The sequence below is a fragment of the Eulemur rufifrons genome, chromosome 9 (assembly GCF_041146395.1).
Source record: "Eulemur rufifrons isolate Redbay chromosome 9, OSU_ERuf_1, whole genome shotgun sequence".
NCBI classification, from domain to species: domain Eukaryota; kingdom Metazoa; phylum Chordata; class Mammalia; order Primates; family Lemuridae; genus Eulemur; species Eulemur rufifrons.
The window spans coordinates 4020169-4040318 of NC_090991.1; the positions used below are offsets into that span (position 1 = coordinate 4020169).

Genomic DNA, 20150 nt, shown 5'->3' on the forward strand with positions numbered 1-20150 from the left:
TCGTAAGTCATGGTAATTCCCCAAGGCTGGTTTAGATAAATACATTTTGTCCAAGTTCAGGGGCTGCAGTTTTCCCTTGCTTCATGAAGTTATCAATAGGCAGGCCTTTGATCTTCCTGATCCATGCAGTTTTGCTGGCTTTTCCTGGATCAACCACTGCAGTGGACTCCCTCGCTTGATACTCCTTCATCCTGGCTTCCCAGTACTCTTTCTCCTCCTTCACGGTCAACAGCATGAACCTGGTGTTCATTCTAAGGGGATCGAGGGCCGTGCAGAAGCGAGCCCGTTCTTTCTTGACAGACGGGGTGGCTGTACTCACATGTGGAGCTAGCATGTGGTGCTGTTTGATGACCTGCAAACTGGTCAGGGGGCCCGTAGGGCGCACTGCCCCTTCAGTTGAACTGGTCACTTGGTCTTCCTTTAAGCTGCCTGAGAACTTGGGGCGGATAATCATGGGCTGGGGGATGGTGGACTGGACTCTGGGACTGTGCAAAGAGTTCTTCAAATTGGGCTGCAGTTTCTGGGTTTCAAGGGGAATGTTGGTTTTTTTCACATCTATGGGAGGATTGCTGAATCTCAACAGATCAACTGCATGTTGGACTGATTTTCCTTTGAAATTCAGGACCTTCCTTGGGTGTGAGATTGAAGGTGCCCAGGCATCAATGACTTGGGTTTGGGGCCTATGGGGATAGGCAAATTTCCCTGAATTATGAGCTTTCTGCAGGGCACTGACAGTCAGGAGGAATCTGTCAGGCGACATAGGCATTTTCCAGGACTTTTTCTTTCGGTGATGGATCAATTCTCCAGGAGTTTCCAGTTGTCCTTGTTTTCGTACTTTCATCACATCATCTGCTTTTTCAAAGAAAAAAAGATCAGCATTCCATGGAAAATATTAAGTACTTATGCATGAAAGTTAGAGCCATTCTAACCACTAGGCATGCTGAAGTCTTTGTTGCCTAACAGGCATTGCCATCACATGGGCAGACATTCCCAATGGTATCAGAAATGGTGATACCAGAAATGATTTAATAAAATAAGTTTTTAATAAATATGCTAGTATTGTGCAAAGTGTGTGTTGGCCTCTAGATGTGATTCCAATGGTCCACATATTTTTGAAACTTCCCTTTGGGGAATGACCTTCACATACCATTTATGCTTCACACAAAGCAGGCTTTGTAAATGTGTAATAGTAACATACCTGTATTTTTCAACAACAGCAATTGTATTGCAAAGTTTGATCTCTACTTATTGATCAAATTTGACTCCAAATAATCTTGGATGTTTCCCAAAATCAAACCTGTCTTCAAAGAATATATCACCCCTGAGTAATGCAAAATAATCATAACATGACTAAAAGATGGTTCCTCCAGAGGAGATCCCAAAATGTTTTGAACAATAGTAGCAGGTCCAAAAGCCACTGACCAGAATAAGAGATTCCCTCTGCCATAGTGTTTTATGGTCAAGGCCTCCAAGGTGTCTAAGACCATTAAGTTAACAAAAATGTCTTCACAGGCAAGCAAATCTATAACATCTCTTCCATTTGGGCTTTTCAGTCCCTACAATACCACACAGAAACACTGAAAGCATTATCCTCCTTTTACAAAAAGGAGTAACTGAGTCATGAAAAGTAGAACTCATTTGCCTAGTCTGACCTAGCAAGTAAAATCTGTACCCCAAGCTAAACCAGGGAGTAAAATGTAATGGTGTGTTAAGTATATAATTTTCCTTGGCCAAATAGGTTTTAGCCCAAGATGTTTGTGTGTGGACACACTAGGACAGAATGAAACTTCAAATTTTTCCCTGATCTTTACTTTGATAATTAAACAATATTTTATTATAACATACAAAACTGAGTGAAAATAAGATGTCCAAATCTTCACTGCTCTCCTTCCAAACCCCAAAGAACAGATAATTTTTCTCTTTTTATAAAAAAGAGAATTGTGATGCGCTCATCGTTTCAATTTGTCTTTTTTCACATGATAGTATATTGTGAATCTCTTTCCAAGTTACAATATATGGATCCTCCCCAAACAATTTTTAGCTACATATAATATTCCATAATATAGATTTTTCATTATCTGCTCAACCATTGCACCCAAGAAGTGAGGAAGCTGACTGGCCAGGAACAGAGGCAGGCTGTGAGCCAAAAACTGGAAACTCAGGTCTTAGAAAGGTTCTCCCTCTATGGCCTCAAGGGTAGTAAGGGGACAATTAAGGAAAACCAATCACTCTTAGGAGAAGCCAGGATCGCATTCATTCTGAATTCTGAAAGATAAGCAAAGTTGTTGGCCTGCTGGAAAACAAAACTAAAATTGACAGAGACAGAGACAGAAAAAGAGAGAGAGTGAGTTCTGATCTCACCACTAATTCAGAATAAGGTATCACCATTCATCTTACCTCCTGCCTCAGAGTTTGCTTCCAAAGTCTCTTGCCCACCATCTGTGCCAAGTGCTTCCTTATGAACAGGATAAGCTCTCTTCTTGCTCTCTCTTTGGGGCGATTTTGGCTTTTCTTGACTTTGAGGTTGCTCTATTGACATTGCTAAATTGAATTGAGATTTAGGAAGAAACTGTAGTCATGATATACTTCAGTTAGGTGTGAATGATGAGGGCATAATAATAATGCTATAATCAGTAATAATGAGGGCTGATAATTGGACTGATTTTCATCCCAAATATCGCCATTTTGGTTTTTATGGGTACATAATAATTGTACATATTTATGGGATACATGTGATATTTTGATAGATGTATACAATGTGTAATGATCAGATCATGGTAATTAAGCTATCCATCATCTCAAACATTTATCATTGCTTTGTGTTGGGAATATTCCAAGTCTTCTCTTCTAGCTATTTTGAAATATACAATAAATTATTGTTAACTATAGTCACCCCACTTTGCAGTCGAGCACTGGGACTTATTCCTTCTCTCCAGCTGTATTTTTTGTACCCAGCACCATATCATTTATTGCCATAGGAACTAAGTAGTCACCTGGAGTTTCAGGTCTAGATCACATCCTGAATCCCCTCCCACCCACTTTCCCACTGAGTTACCAAGCTTAAGCATTATCTGAAACTCTTGGTTGCCTCTTCTCAAGAGGGAGCTGACTATGTGTGGTGCAACATGCTTGGGAATGATCTATTGGTGTTCTCAATAGATCTGTAGATCCAACTTCACATGCCAAAGATAGGACAGGTGAAAAGGAGTCTTGCTACTCTCACCTACACACAATTTATTCTTCGGATGTCTTATAAATGGCATGAGCCATGCCTGCACCCCCACTCACACACACACACACACACACACACACACACCCCTGGCTTTATAACTAAGATTTTCTAGCTACACATGTCCTCTCCAAGCTCCCTCCGAGGTCTAAAGAGAAGACATTCTGTATAGAACACTTTTCTGCTTAGAGTTACTTCTTGTCTCTGTCTTGAGGAAATAGCTATAATTAATATATGTTTGAATTTTGGGGGATAAGGATGTTGTTTGTTTGTCTTATTTTAATGGCAAGTATTAAGGCTGATCTTATCTACTGTACAAGGATTATAATAAGTTTGAAAATCTAGGCCTTGAAAATCAGGAGATTCCCTTTAACCGGCTAACAAATATTAGTAGTTTGGTGGATGGAAGAGAATGGGTCCAACCTTCCTGAAGGGTTAAGAGTTATACCTCAGGAAACCATTAGCCAAAATATCCCACAGAGAAACCAGTCCTGGGCCCCCCTCACCTCCTCCACTGATTATCACTGAAACTGCTGGGTTTGGCTCCTGTACCTGAAGGTAACTTGGCCGCCCTCAGGACGACACGGGGCTTGTGAGTTTTACTTGATAGCAACTCTGTTGTCACAGTTTGTTTACTGGAAACAGAGTCTCTCAGGCTATAAATCTGAGTGCTAGACCTGGAGAGAATTTCCGTGAGGCCGTTTTCTTCCTTTTCCTCCTCTCTCTCCTTATTCTTCTTTTGTTTACTTCTTTCCTGGGCGTACTGCCATTTTACGGGCTCAAACTGGAACATGAGGATGTTGCTCTCTGTGTTGACCATGATCCTGGAACCAAAACAACAAGATTGCCCACAAAAGGAGCATGGAGGCCACCAAAACATGCATTGTGATCAATTACAGTCCCCTCCAATGCTTAGGCCCAGGGAGCAGTGCCCAGGTAATGGCCACACTAACAGGCTAGTGTAGGGTGTTGGAAAGCCGAGGGTGGTGAAAGGTATCGGCCATGCAGCAGGAGTCACTTTGTAGCTCTTTTCTTTAAATAATAAATGTGAATGGACACATATGTTCTAATTGTTTCACTTCTTAAGTTAAAATACTTTTAAATGAATTTCTGTTCCTAGCACAAGTGCCAGGTACATAAGATGCCCAGAAGCTTAAATACTCTGCACACTGATGTCTTGAAACTCACTCCCTGTTTTTACAGCACAGCTTCCAAACCAATGTTTCCATTGCTGCCATGGCAGTGAGGAAAACTCTCTAATGGCACCAGGTACCCTCCATGTGGAGCCCACACTTTCCACACTATCACTCTAGGGTCTCTGTGCTTTATAAAGCAGGATGAGTTCTGTCTTCTCTAATCCCCACTTTTATGCCCCCTAGACAAAGAGCCTTGGAACTTGCACCCCTTCCCCAGCCCTGCCTCCCCCACCCACTGGTTTCTGTCATTTACACAAAGCAAGCTGCCCCCCAACCCCATAGAGATCTCCCATCACTGTAAACAAGAAATGGAGATTCTACGTGTAGGTTCCTTTCTGGTCCAAAAGGCTGCAATTTTAAGACCTTAACTGTTAACATACACTCTCTAGAAAAGTAGCTTATTTTTGGCTGGAAACGCTGGAATGGAATTTGGGGACTCATTCCAATAAGAAATCTCTTTCAGACTTTTTTTTACTTAAGCCAAAAGGAAATCATTTCTCTTTGGATGCTGTGAATGAGGAAAGGCCAGAGCTGATTTGTTTTTTACAGCATCATTACTTCATAACTGAAAAGTGTTCATTTATTGAGCCTTATTACTAGGCTACCGCCTTGAAGGTGATCTATAGTATTAATGAAGTTTCATTAAAAGGAAGGCAATATGGTTCAGAGAGATTCAATGATGTCCCAAGTGAGCCTGGGGTAGAATTTATAAATTGATGCTATTTGGTTATTTTCACACAATATCACCCTGAACCTATTCCTGTGTAATAAGCACAGCACTGTATACAATTAGTGCAGTCAGGGTACTGGTTTCTGTAAGCTCACCTGCTCAGCTCTCCCCGACTGGCCCCCTGCTGCTGCTGTAAGTCTCTCTGCATTAGAAGTGGGCGTCAGAGACAGCCCATGGAGCTCCAGGAAGCTGAATGCACAGTCCAAGAGCACGCAGGGGCCGCACCTTGGCAGACCATAGGGTCCTTACAGAAGAGCTATCCTGTACCCATTGCATGATTTCCCCAAACACCCAGAATGAATGAAGAGTCAGAATGAACTATGACTGCTTCCTGTTGCTAACTTTTGTGCAAAGCCCAATTAGTCCCCCACAAGACTATTACTTCACTGCAGCCAAAGTTGGAGGGAAGCACGTCCACTCTCTTCGCCTGACTGCAAACCCAGGGCTGGGATCCCAGAGGTCAGAATTGCTCACGGTTCTGACCTCCACACCTATCACCCACCTGTTGCCCTGAATAAAGAAGGACAGCACAGGATCACCTCTGCCATTGGCTTTTATCACCTTCAGACAGTTACCACTGAGGAAGTTGTAAATGCGGATCTTGCCGTCTGCACAGGCGCTGATGACCCGGAGGAAGAGAAGGGACACATGAAGTACCTCCCTGGAAGGGAACAGAGCAACAGGCAGTACCCGGCAAACTGCTTGGGCTGGACTATAGTTTGGGGTACTTTGTGTGTGGTTGGGAGGCAGTGGCCATAACTGTCTCAGAGCCGTGTTTGCCATTATTTTATAATCCTGGATGTCAACCAAGCACTTTCAAGCCATACCTCTTCCTCGTCTGCAGTTACTTTTCCTGCAGTTAGGCCACAGTGCCACAAGGGGGCAAAACAAAAAGGCTGATGTCACAGGTTTTAGTTTGTCTGTTTTTGGTCTACTATATAGATGACCATGTTTTTCTCTTGCCATTTGATTTCTAGCTATCTACTTATACAAAAGTCATGCTGAGAATTATTTAATGTTTTGATTCCTTTTAAACTAATATTATATAAAAAAGAAAAAACAAGAGGGAAAATGATTATATGAAGCAAAACCTTTTATTTTAGCAGTTCCTTTTTGGTCTTAAATTAGTGGCTTTCCTTCTTTCAGTGAAACATCCTTAAGGAAAATTGTACCCAGAGATGAGATTTATGAGTGTCCTTTGTGATGACTAGTAGGAGAAGAGAGGAGACCAGGAGGAGGAAGACCTAGGTAGATTCCTCCGACAAAATCCTCCCTACAATAGCTGGGTTCACATTGGACCTCAGATATGTGGAGCATTCAATTCTAAGAACTATAATTATCGCATTTCTGTTAATGACACTGAAAAGTTGAATTTAATGCCACCAATTTGTTAGAGTCTATATGCAAAGCAAGTCCATCGATCACTGCCTTGTCTACCCAGCCCAGTCCATCCATGGCCTAGCTCATGTGCTACCTTCTCCAAAAAGCCATCCCTTATCTCAATCTCCTCCCCACATCTCCCCCTCCCCATCACACATGTACAAAAACTTCAGGTATACTATCACGTATAATTATAAGACTATTCATGTCTTATTCATCACTGAATGCTCATTACCTAGAACAACACCTAGCCCATAGTAGGCCCTCAATATATATTTGGTGAAAAAAAAAAAAGACTGTCTGCTCATGTTTTCAGAGTATGGTCATTTCTACAGTGCATTAAAAGAATATCTATCCGTGGCATTTGGCCTTAGCCTTGGTCAGATCCCAGGGGTAGATGAAGATTTTTCGTGGCCCTAGCCACTAACAAAATAGAAATAACAAAGACCCCAAAAGGCAGAAACATGTTTAGCCCATTCAAAGGACAGCAAGGAGGCAAATGTGACTTGAACCCCTCCTTATGTGATCGATAAATAAGATAGATGATAGAAAGTTAGAACTAAGTTGTAAAATAAATATTGAAAAGTCCAACAGAGTTCTAATTTTTTCAAGATGAAAATATAATAACTTTGTTGGTACCCTAAGCAGCAACTCAGTAATTGAGCACTGGGAGAAAACCCTGAGATAGAAGGGTTTGTCTCTTTGTGTATCTCTTTTGGTCTTGCTGAGCTGAGCCTACACTTCCCTTCTTATAGGTTCCTGTGACATGTGGTGGGTCTAACTATGCCACTGTAGCCTACTGATTAAAAGCACAGGCTTTGGGATCAAAACCTGACTCTACCACTTACTGGCTACATAACCTTAAGGGAGTAACCTCTCAGTCTTCAGTTTTTTTCTTCTATGAAATGGGGATAGTAATTTCTTCCTCACAGGATCGCTGTCAGGATTAAATTAATTAAGGTATTTTAAAAACTTAGCCCAGTACCTAATACAATAGTGATATTATGATATTAGAACAGCCCAGTCTTCTTTCAGGTTTTATCTCTGCCTTAGAAATAAATTGTCTCCTTCTTTGCTCCTTTGCTCCTTGTTCATCAAAGACACTGCAGAGAGTAATGTCAGTGATAATAATAGAGCAAAGAACTCTGAAATTGTGCTCTTCCATAAAAGCAATGGAAAAACTCATTTAAAAAAAAAAAAAACATCAGAATCAACTTTTCCAGAACTCTTGGAAAAAACCAAAGGTGTGCAACAACCCAGTGAGTGCTTAGACAAGTAAAATGGCTTTGTGTCAGTAAGAACAGTGAGCTTTGTGGCCTGTCAAACTGCCCTAGTCCCATTCCTCACACCCCAGCTTAATGGTAGCCATGGACATAACAGCACACATTCCTGGTACTGGAGGGAACAGAATGGACTTCATTCATTATTTGACCTGTCTGGTAGCTTCCTGGAAGCCTGGCTCAAAAGGCTTGTGTTTATGTCACCTGGCTAGGAATTCATCCATTGTTAAAGCTGGTACCTGGGGGGCATTTGTTGAAAACATTTACAGGCAAATGTTGTAGTTACTGCCACCTGAGGCAACAGATGTCCATTAGGGCAAACAATATACTAACCAGAAAACTTAGGAGGAAAGGCTGGGGAATGAAATATCCATGATGGTTTTGAAAAACTCAGACACATTCCTGGAAATCTAAATGGCCACACACATGCCCAGGGCTGTGCACGTGCTTAAGAAAGAACTGGGAAAGCCCTAAGCTCTCACCCCTGGCTAACCTTGATGTTCTGTGCGAGCAGGAAGTGAGGGCTAGGATAGAGTTGTAAACTACCTCGCTGAATGTTGAAGTCTTCCAGCAACAGGCATACAGAGCCCTTTGGCAAAGAGTGGGAAAAAATTGGTTCTAGGTGTTCAAATAAATCTCTATCCAGTCATTTGCTCACCACAAAGCTAATAAAACAGAGACTTCAGTGGCCAAAGAGAAAGAATACAGACTTCACAAAATTAGTTCAGAAGAAGATGTAACAATTATAAAGGCATGGAAGAGCCCCAAAATATATAATGTAAAACTTATAGAATTAAACAGATAAATAGATGACTCAACGGATGAACAACATCATAAACTATCTAGACTTAACAGACATATACAGAACTGTCTACCAAACAACAACACAGCACACATTCATCTCAATTGCACATGGAATATTCTCCAGGATAAACCATATTTTAGGCTACAAAATAAGTCTCAGTAAATTTTGAAAGATTGAAATCATACAAAGTATGCTCTCCAACTACAATGTAATTAAATAAAAAATGAATAATGAAGGAAATTTAGAAAATTCATAAGTATGTGGAAATTAAACAACTTGCTTTTAAATAACCACTGGGTCAAAGAGGAAACCAGAAAGAAAATTAGAAAATACTTTGAGATGAGTGTAAATGAAAACATAACATATCAAAACTTATGGGATGCAGCTAAAGCAGTGCTCAAAGGGAAATTTATAGCAGTAGATTCATACATACCCCCAGTCAATAACCTAACATTTCACCTTAAGAAACTAGAAAAAGAAACTAGAAAAAATAACTAAACTTTCACCTTAAGAAACTAGAAAAGGATCACTTTAAGAAACTAAACCCAAACCAAGCAGAAGAAAGAAAGGAATAAAGATTATAGCAGCAATGAATGAAATAGGGAATTGAAAAACATTACAGAAAATCCATGGAACCAAAAATTGTTTCTTTAAAAAGATCAGCAAACCTCTAGCTAGACAACTGACAAATCTTTACTTAGAAAATAAGAAAGAAGATTCAAATTACTAATGTCAAGAATGAAATGGGACATTTCTACTGATTGATGGAAATGTTCTATAATTAGATAATGGTGATGGTTGCATGACATTATAAATATACTAAAAAAAAAAACATTGAATTGCACACTAAAGTGGTGAATTTTATGTCATGTGAATCATATCCTAAGTAAAAAGTACCAAGAAAGCCTAATTAGAATATGAGCTATGGAAAAGATTTTGAAGAATAAAGTTTTTTTTAAAAAAGACACTATATAGTACAGAAGCTTTCCTAAAAATCCTTCCTGTCAGTCCTACTTTGCATCCTTGAACTGCCTCTCTCATATCCCCTTTGTCCCACACTGTATGCAAAATCTTCATTTTGGTTGAAAACAATGTTGGATCAAGAAAACAGAAAGGAGATCCCTTTCTCCAGCCCTTCTTCCACCAAAGGACAGACAGTAATTCTATCTGTTTTCTGACCTATGTCATATTCAAAAGATGGGTATCAGTCCAATCATTAGAACCCTCCAAAATGTCAATCCGTCAAATTAGTTCTCATTGTCAATCAGTTAGATATATTTTTTGAGGACTTGGGGGAGAAGGGAACCTATAAATGAAAGCATTGACCATGTCTTCCAGATGTCTATGGCTTTTCTGTTAACAAGAACCAACCAATATGAATGGGATGTTGGGGCTGTCATTCAATGAAAGTAGGTGTTGTCTGAGGTCTCATAGCAGAAGTGGAGTGGGAGACTCATGCAGTGGTGGAATGGTGACCAAATTGCTGGGTTTGCTGGAAACAACTTATTTTCCAATAACTAGCTAAATCCTACTGAATCCTGCTTAGAAGTTTTTAAAAACATATAATTGCCATCTTGGTGTCATAAAGTTTGACTCCCTCCTTGAGATCAAGGCTTGATAGTCCAGATGACATGCTAAAAGGCTGATAATTATCTAATGGTTGGCCAAATCACTGCACACGGGCCCTTCCTGGCACCCACCTGTTAATAATTCAGTCATACGCCACAGACAGAGCACATGTACATATACACGCATATCCCCTAACACCTTCCACAAGACCAGTGTGCCTGTCTGAAAGGTTCCTAGGAGAGTATAAGGATATCTAGGGCCATAATTTACTAAGATAAATATACCCTGAAAGATCCCCTGGAAACTCCACTCAATTTTTAAGTCAATTAAGATAGCATTTAGTTTCCTGGAAATTTGTATAATGCACTCAGGGGAAGGTGCATTATTCACATAGTGTAAGAGTGGTGTAAAGCAGCCTATGACACCCATGACCATGGCAGAATCATTAATTGACCACAATACCCTTTTCAAATAAGCCCAGATGTGACCCCAGAACACTTATTAATTGGCTCCAAGCAGCCACCACCTAATTTGAATTGAAATGTAAAATGAAATCCATTTGCTGTCCTGAAATGGAATCTGGCCCACAGACATATAGGTATTAGCTTCTTTTTTTAAGGCCTTGGTTGTTTTTAAGACTTTGGCACTTGGATCATTTTAAGCTTTTATGAGCACAAGCTTCCTGGATAAAGACCAAGTCCAAGAATTTTCTGGAATTATTTGGAATGGTTCTGCTAGTATTCATATGTCTGGTCAATAACAGGTATGCCATAACATAAACATAAAATTTCAATAACATGTCAAAACCCACATCTGGTAGTACTGTTTCTCAAGAGACACAAGGGAAGGTGGGAGAGGGAATGGCCAGACAGAGACGATGGTGGGGAAAATGCGCACCGGGTGGAAAAGGAGGGAAGCAGAAGCGGGTGAGGCACAGAGAGGATGGGACAGAAGGGCCTGGCCAAGACCCCAGGCCGGGCTGTGACAGGGAGCGGGGAGCACCAGGTTTGCTAGTCCCGGCTCCAGCGGCACCTACTTTGGATGCTTGAAGGCCATCAGGCAGCGCTCGTACTTGCCCACCATGCTCCAGGCCATGACCAGCCCGTCAGCACTCCCCGACAGGATATGCCACTCGTCAAAAAACAGGCATTTCACAGCTCCCTGGTGGCCACTGAGAGTCTGCAAGAAAAGATGCCGCTGCTTTCAGCCCCTCTTCAACTCAAACTGTGACAGCTCCCAGAACCGAGGCTGGAGGCTTCCGCAGAGGAATCCCAGACTCACGCTCCGCCAATCCACGACTGCCGCTCACTTAGCACGGCCTGAGCTGACTTCTCTTTTGCCCTAAGAGGGCCAGTGGCGCCCATGCCTCCCTCTCTCGAAGGGCTTTCTCCTCAGTTAAGGAGGACTGTGATCAGGGAGGGGACTTGCTCCCCGGGTCTGTGGCTGTGGCAGACCCCGTCTCCTTGGAGCACCAGAGAGGGCCAGAGATCGCTGTCTTCTGCCCGCAGATGAGCGAAGGTGAGGTGCCCAACCCGGCTCCCTGCCAGGACCTGGCGTGCACACGGGGCACTGCAGCTAATGGCCCGACAACAGTGACAAGACTGGTGGGGAAAAACCCACAAGCCAGGCCAGCCCTCTTTTCACTATGATCCCGTGTTCCTGGTGCAAATGACACATCAGCTCCATCCACTAAGGCCAGGGGTTCAAATCCAGCAAGAACTTGTTTTGTGAACACCCAGTCACTTTCAACATTGCCAATGTTCTCTCTTCATTAGTGAGTAAGGACAAAAGAAACGTGTCTGTTCATCCCCCAATGTTTTCTCCTTACTGACAAGAGTAAGGAGGTAAAAAAAAAAAAAAAAACCGCTTTGTTCATTCCCTCATTCTACCCCTCATCAGGGTAGAACTCTGGAATAGAAAAAGGCACTTGACCTCTGCTGCTGTAAAAGGCCCTAAGCCCGGCATCCCTTGCTGAGTCCGAAGGCAGCCCTCCTGCTCCACGCCCATGACACCGTGGTGGAGCCCCTACCCTCCAGGGACTCAGCATGCCCCGCTCTGCGGCCCTCCCCCCAGGATGGCCTGGGGAGCGACGTGGGGGGATCCCTCCATCCTCTCCAACCCGTCACCACCACGGCCCCTGCCCCCAGCCCACTGCCCTCGCACCTTGACAAGCTGGGCCATGGCAACGTGCCACACTTTGACTATCCCTCGCTCACAGCTGCTCACGATATAGGTGTCATTGATCCTGGTGGCCAAGATGGGGTCTTTGTGTTTAAATGTCTTCAGGCACTTCCCTGTGTCCAAATCCCATTCTGAAGAGGAGAAGGAGAGAGGAAGAGACAGGACGCGAGGGGAGGTGAGGGAGAGGGGAGAGTGGAAACCGTTCCAGTGCCGTCCACTCCCCCTCACAGAAGCAAGGAGACTCTAGAAGGCCCTCTCTTGGCCTGGCAGCCCCCAAGGCAGGCTCATCACCAGCTCCACACCCCTACAACACAGCTGCCCGCCCGTGGGTGGGCCCTTGGGAGAGCTGGCAATGCAGAAGACCTTGGCCCTGACCTAGAACTCAGCCCTGGGGTCCACGTGCTAGACAGCTCGTCTCCAATAAGCCTATTCCTCCAGCCTGAAAAAAATGCTTGCTGTCGGGTAGAGCTCACGAAAATCATGGCAAATGTTTGGTGTTGTCATTCCTCCTGGACGCTGGCTTCCTGACCACACTTTCAGTCCCCAGGAGAAAAGAAAGTTGTCAACCTTCACTTACATTTTTAAATATTTCTGGATCTGACTTTTGGACTTTATGGAGCTGCTGCTTCCACACCGACAGTGTCAGAGCAGCTTCTGCATCCTGCCGGGGTCGCGTGGGGAGGAGCACGGAGGGCGGGTGGGAGACCAGAGCTAAAAGGAAGGATCTGAAAGTGGGCACCCTTAATTCAGGAATGAAAACATTACGGTCTGCTTCATCAGTCCCCGAAGCACCTTCCTCCTCAGGCAAGAGAATGAGTGGCCTGCGACAAAATAACTACTGTGGCTGATACATGACACTAACGAACCATGAGCCAGGAACCATTAGAGCTGGTTACAGTAACAATGCAGGGATTAACTCATCTTCCTGAGACACGTACTATTATTATTATTCCCCACTGCAAAATTGAGGAAACTGGGCCGGGCGCGGTGGCTCACGCCTGTAATCCTAGCACTCTAGGAGGCCGAGGTGGGCGGATCCTTTGAGCTCAGGAGTTCGAGACCAGCCTGAGCAAGAGCGAGACCCCACCTCTACCAAAAATAGAAAGAAATTATATGGACAGCTAAAAATATATATAGAAAAAATTAGCTGGGCATGGTGGCGCATGCCTGTAGTCCCAGCTACTCGGGAGGCTGAGACAGGAGGATCGCTTGAGCTCAGGAGTTTGAGGTTGCTGTGAGCTAGGCTGACGCCACGGCACTCACTCTAGCCCGGGCAACAGAGTGAGACTCTGTCTCAAAAAAAAAAAAAAAAAAAAAAAAATTGAGGAAACTGAGGCATAGAAAGGTTCAGTTACCTCCTGAAGGTCCCACAGGTGGTGGGTGGCAGAGCTGGGATTTGAACTCAGGGAGTCTGGACCCAGAGGCCATGCTCTTAATCATTTATGCTAGGTTAATTCTAAGTACCTAAGTATGCTTTTCTTCACTTATTTTTTATGTATAGATCTTGGCCCATTTATAAAATTGCCAGTGCAAAAAAGGAAAGATGAATTAAAGGATTCGCTGGTAAGGTGAATTTTGAAGAATTTTAAAAGTGAAGGGTTACCTTTCAGGTCTCTAATAGTCTCCTTGTTCATTCTATTTTTGTAATCCAGGCAGGCTGGTGGCCGGGACCAGGATTAGGGTGAAGTGAGAGAGATTTTGAAATTTGTTCATCGTGGATTTTGTGCATTAATTTTGCCTTTTTAAACATTGCACTGAAATGTGCATCTTGATCACTGAGGAGTCTTTTTGGTGTCTCCTTAAATTTTACATCTGGGACAAGGGCCTAACTCCTCATCACCACCACCCCCCCCCCCCCCCCCCCCCGTCCTGGCCCTGCTGCCGCCCAAGAGACTCTTCCAGCCTGCTGGGGGGCCATGGCTGCCTTCCATCCCAACCCTCACCGGGGCGGCTCTCGCCCTTTCTGCGGTGCTCCCCAAAGCAACCACGGCAATGACTGTTCGGTCAGGCAGAGGAGGGCGAGGAAGAGCGGTGAGATTTCCCAAGCAGCTCTGCGTGTTTGCGTATGACGCCACTTCACCACCCCTTTCCCACGTCACTTCCTTCCACCTGCTCCTGACGTGCTGTGGCTCCCAGGTTCCTTGCTTCCCTTCTCTTCCCACTCTTCCCTGGTATTCTTCTAGTAGAATCTCATCCACACCTGGGGCTTCCACCTTTCTCTATAACTGACAACTACCAGGTCCACACATCTGGGGCCCCAGACCAATATATCCACAACTGCATCTGTCTTCCGGACATTCTCACCTGGGTGCCCTCGGAATCTCATCCTCAATATGTTAGCTCTCTTACGACTGCTATAACGAATGCCCGCAGCTTGGCGGCTGAAAACAACACCAATGTGTTATCTAATGGAAGTCCACTGTGATCTCACAAGGCTAAAATCAAGGTGTCTGTAGGGACGCTGTCCTTCATGGAGGGTCGGGGGTGGGGCCTCCATCTCCTTGCCCGTCTTCCAGAGGCCACCCACACTCCTTGGCTCACGGCCCCTTCCCCCAGCAACATCGCCTCTCTCTGACCGTTATTCCATGGTCACGTCTCCCTCTGATCACAGCCCAGACAGATTCTCTATTTCTAAGGATGCATGTGATTACATTGGACCCACCCCAATAGCTCAGGATAATCTCCCCATTTTAAGGTCTTAATTGGATCACATCTGTGAAATCCCTTTTGCCAGGCAAGATGACATAGTCACGGATTTCAAGGATTAGGGTGTAAACAATTTTGGTTGGCCATTATTTTGCCTACCACACCCAGCATGTCCAAAATTGAACCTGTGACCTCCTCCCCATTCTCACCCTACGCTGTTCTTCCCCTGGAGTCCCTATTTTCATTAATGGCTTTTCCATATACCCAGTGGCCTTATCATCTGCTCCTCCACCTTCCTCACTTTTCCTATCCAGTTGGGGGTAAAACCCTGCCAATTTCCCCCTGAACGATCTCCCTTCGGTCTGGCCCATGAAATGCAAAGTCACATCTGTGCAGTCTCTTCACACTTGCTTGTTCTCAGATATTCAGAAGACACCGTGACAGTTGTCTAGACCAAATAGCATCTTAACGTGTCCCCTATCTCCGAGTAGTCACCCCTCTCTGAATCTTTCTTCCAAACTGTCACTAGAGTTCTCTCTCTAAAGTACACATTCGATCATGTCAGTTCCCAACTTAAAATGCATTCCTGGCGTTCCACACCCCAGGATACTGTTGAGTTCTGTACCATGCTGCAGAGGCCCTTTATAATCTGGTCCCAAACAGATTTACCAGCCTCATCTCCAGCACCACACCCGGCGGTCCAGCCACACCAAACACCACCTCAAGACCACACTCAAAGAGCACCCTGCCTAGGAGCTTTCCCTAATTCACTCTTATCCATATGGTGCCTTAGATCTCTGCATGTGGTCAGGAGCACATGATTTAGAGACGGTGGTCTTGGGTGTGAATCCCACCCCCGCCACCACCACTTAGCAGCTTGACTGGGGCAAAGTTGTTTTTCTCCATGAGTTTCGGATTCCTCATCTGCATCCGCCTCATGGAGCTCTTGTGAGGATGAAATAAGATAATATATACAAAGCAACTATTACAGTGCCTGTCACAAAATTGGCACTCGGTAAATGGCAGCTGTTATTCATGTATATATCATATCCCCCATTCTATATTCACACGTCTGCTTTCACTGAGAGACTGTGAGCCTCTTCAAGAAATAAAGAGCCACAATGAAGGGATCATGTCGTGTTCACGTTCTCCCTGTCAGCACCTCGCGCAGCATGTCTCGCCTTGCAGGGGTTCGCAGCCGTGGAACAGACAGGCTGGAGGATGTGTGTGTGTGTGGACGGATGGATGAATGCAAGAATAAATGACTGCCTATAGAAACGAGCAAAACGAGCATTTTGGTAACCCATGGATTTGCGGAAACTTCTTAGAAAATTTAAGGCATTTCTTTCTCACCTTTGACCTGGCAATCTCTTGCTCCCGATGCGATCCTGTTCTTATATAAATCTATGCAAGTGATTGTCCCCTGGTGGCCATTGAAGATTCGTACACAACTCCCACTTTTCAGATCCCAGTATCTGCAGGAATCGGGCCAAAAAAAAAATGTTTTTGAGATTTTCTGAGGGCCCAAGGGATCACACTATGCAGAGTCCCTTTAGATCAGTAAGTAGTTGGAAAGCAGCAGAGTTTCCTGGTTAAACTTAGAGGCCAAGGCCCGGATCTGAATGCCAGTCACAGCACCCATTTGGTGTAACTTAGGGAAAGTTACTTTATTTCTATGTCAGCCTCATTTCCTCACTGATGAAATGAAAGTGATAACAATAGCAGTTACCTCACACTGGTTTTGTGAAGAATTAAGTGCACTAATGCGGTGATTGTCAACCAGGGGCGATTTCTACCCCGAGGGGCCATTTGGAAATGTCTACAGACATTTTTAGTGGTCACAAGAAGGGAGGAAAGTGCCACTGGCCTCTAGTGTGTAGAAGCCACTGAGGCTGCCAAACATCCGATGCTGCACACGGCAGCTCCACAATAAAGAATTTTCCAGCCCCAGCTGTCAATAGTGCAGAAGTTGAGAACCTCTGCACTAACGCATGTGACATTAGAACAGTACTAACTCGAAGAAATTTAGGTGGAAGCATCCCTGGAATGACCATCAGGCTTAGAATCCACGGCACTGACTCAATGGTAGAAATGACCTTCAAACAAAAGCAACAGAATAATTTACCACAGTCATTTAGATTCAAAATACCTTATCTATCTAAAGCATATCTAAGAGATATATGGGAACGTGTATGAGCCACACATTTATTAATTTATTTACTGAAGATGGGGTCTCAATAAGTTGTCTAGGCTGGCCTTGGAACTCACGGGCTCAAGTGATCCTCCCACCTTGGCCTCACCAGTAGCTGGGACTGCAGGCGTGTGCCACCCGCCTCTCAACTGCCACTGATACAGTCTTCCACTCAGCCAGGCTGCTTTTGTGACAGGACAAAGTGAAATGTTAGGATAATGGGCTCTGGAGGCAGGCTGCCTGAGGCCCGATCCCAGGCCATCACTTACTAGCTGTGTGATCTTGGGTAAGCAACCGAACTGCTCTGTACCTCAGTTTCTTCATCTGTAAATTGGGGATAATAGCAGTACTTATCTCACTGAGTTATTGTAAGACTTGGCACATAGTAAATGATTAATAAATGTTTCTTGTGCAGTTTTTTTTTGATATGTTAAATTTTTCCTTCTAATATTCCCAAAGGCCCAGCAGCCTCACTGACGTCTTACCCGTCTGTCAGAGCCTACTCCGCAGTCACAGAGCAGGGGCAGCGTCCCCGTGCTCCGAAAGAAAGCACGTTTCGAATTTTTGTTTCCAGCAACATGGCAGTCCCTGTGTCCAGGTTAATTTCCTTCAATTATGTAGGAAACTGTTCACTTCATTTAAAAATAAACAAATAAAATGGAAACCCTACATTACGCCACATACAAAGTTGAGCTGCAAGTGGATTAAAGAACTGAATGCAAACGGTGAAACTATAACATTAATAGAAGAAAATAATAGAAAATATCTCTGTGACTTAGAAGTGGGAAGAACCACAGACATAAGAGGAAAAAAAAACGCTGATAAACTGATACATTTTATTACATCCATATTGAGAATTTTTATTCAACAAAGGATACTATGAACAAAGCTAACAGACAAATTAAGCAATAGAGATGATATCTGCAGTTTTAAAACTAACAAAAGAGTATTATCTAGAAGGAAATAGAAGGAACTGCAAATCGCTGAGAAAATTAGAGTGGGCCCAAAAGAAAAGTAGGCAAGGACATGATCAGGCGATTTATAATACAAAAGAAGAAGTCACAAAAGGGAATCAGCAAACTCATTAGTAACCAGGGTAATGTACATGGCAATGCTTTTACACATATTCGTTTGGCAGAAACTGGAAAGCTAGATAATGTCCAGCACTGGTCTGGAAGCAGAGACACATGGGTCCTGCCGGGAAGCGTGCAGACTGGTGTGGTCATTCCGGACTTCCGCCTGGTACTGCCTAGTTAAATTAGGTGCTGCCTAACCTACGTCTCAGCAAGTGCACTCCTGGGTTCATATCCCTACAAAGAACCTCACAGTGTCCATGAAGGGACATGTACAAAGGTGTTCAATGCAGCAGTATTTGGAGACAACCTAGCGTCCATCACTAGAGAAGCAACTTGGTAAACCAGGTACGCAGACCATGCAGTGCTACACAGCAGCTGTAAACAGCTGACTACATAGACGAATGATAACACAGACGAATCTTTGAAACATAGGGTAGGTGCAAAAGTTAGAAACCAAGAGGGGTTTACCACAATACTATGGGTGTGAATTATAAATACACACACAAAACACTTCAATACACATTTTGAAAGAACACACATAAATAAAAAGATACACATTAAGAAAGATTAGGTGGTAACTCATGCAGGGAAGAGAATTGGAGTGAAGAATAGAGATGAATGAATGAATGAATGAATAAATAAAAACAGGAGTGGAGCCTTACACAGACCAGTGATGATAACATAACATGAACTGAGAAGTATAATCAGCTCAATCCTCTGCACTCAAAGTCCAAAAAAGAATGAAAACAAACAAAAAAGATTTCGATGGAAGTGTAAACGTCCAGGAATAGCTAAAACACTCTGCAGGTGAATGAGATGAGGGACTTGGCCTACCCGATATAAAGTAAAACCAAAGTAATTAAGACGGTGTGGCATTGACCAAGGATAGCCAAACAGACCAATGAAATAGAGTAGAGAGTCCAGAAATAGAAAGGTACTGACACTTGTCTTATGACAAAGCCAGTATCACAGAACAGTGGAGGAAAAGACGGTCTTGTCCATAAATGGTGCTGAGATAACTGGGTGTCCAAATAGGAAGGAACTGGACTCCTACCTCATACCATGACAAAAACCAGGATTTTTGGAAAAAATCAGGTAGATTTAAGACTTAAAGATGAAAGGCAAAACAAAAAAACTAAAAAATATTTTTTTTAAATTTTAAAAAAGATACCACAGGAGACTATCTTCATGACTTTAAGGTAGAGAAGGAATCTTAACATGTCGCAGAGAGCACTAACCATTTACAAATGCTACTACATCAAAGTTAAGAATTCCTGTTCACGAAAAGACACCACAGATAGTGAAATGACAGGTCTCAAGTTAGAAAAAGGAATTTGCAACACAAAAATAAAGAATTAATATCCAGAAATTACAAAAAAATCCTTATGAATCAAAAATAAAAGGATATGTAAATCAACAAAAAAGTGCAAAAAAAAAAAAAAAACCACCGAACATGAATTTCATAGAAGAGGAAGCACAAATGGGTCCAAAACATATTACGATGGTTAATTTTACGTGTCAACGTGGAAGGTATTATTGGATGAGGTTAACATTTAAAGCGGTGAACTTTTGAGTAAAGCAGACTGTCCTCCATAATGTGGGTGGCCCCATCCAGTCCACTGAAGGCCTGAATAGAACCAAAGTCTGATTTCCCCAAGCGAGAGGGAATTCAACAGGTGGCCTTGGGTTTCATCAGCACCATCGGCTCTCCTGGGCCTCCAGCCTCTCGGCCCACACTGCATATTTTGGACTTGCCAGCTCATGATCATGCAAGCCAAGGCCTTATAATAAATCTCTTTCTGTGTTTCTATGTATATACAAATCCTATTGGTTCAGAATTCTGACTAATACATATACGAAAAGGTGT

At 43.4% G+C, this 20150-nt stretch overlaps 1 protein-coding gene across 3 annotated transcripts in view; it reads right to left on the bottom strand.

The window, feature by feature from the left end:
- Positions 1-31: 31 nt before the first annotated feature.
- FBXW10B (F-box and WD repeat domain containing 10B) overlaps positions 32-20150 on the bottom strand; it is a 31058-nt gene continuing 10939 nt past the window's right edge. Inside the window, exons 8-14 of one of the 3 annotated variants that reach the window (XM_069481883.1) lie at positions 16370-16491; positions 12353-12501; positions 11226-11368; positions 5658-5816; positions 3782-4053; positions 2485-2541; positions 32-852 (exon numbers count right to left, since the gene is read on the bottom strand). In XM_069481883.1, coding sequence (XP_069337984.1) covers positions 32-852; positions 2485-2541; positions 3782-4053; positions 5658-5816; positions 11226-11368; positions 12353-12501; positions 16370-16491 — 1723 coding nt within the window. The remainder of the gene's footprint in view (positions 853-2484; positions 2542-3781; positions 4054-5657; positions 5817-11225; positions 11369-12352; positions 12502-16369; positions 16492-20150) is intronic. The other 2 variants (XM_069481886.1, XM_069481885.1) reach the window with 2 other exon arrangements.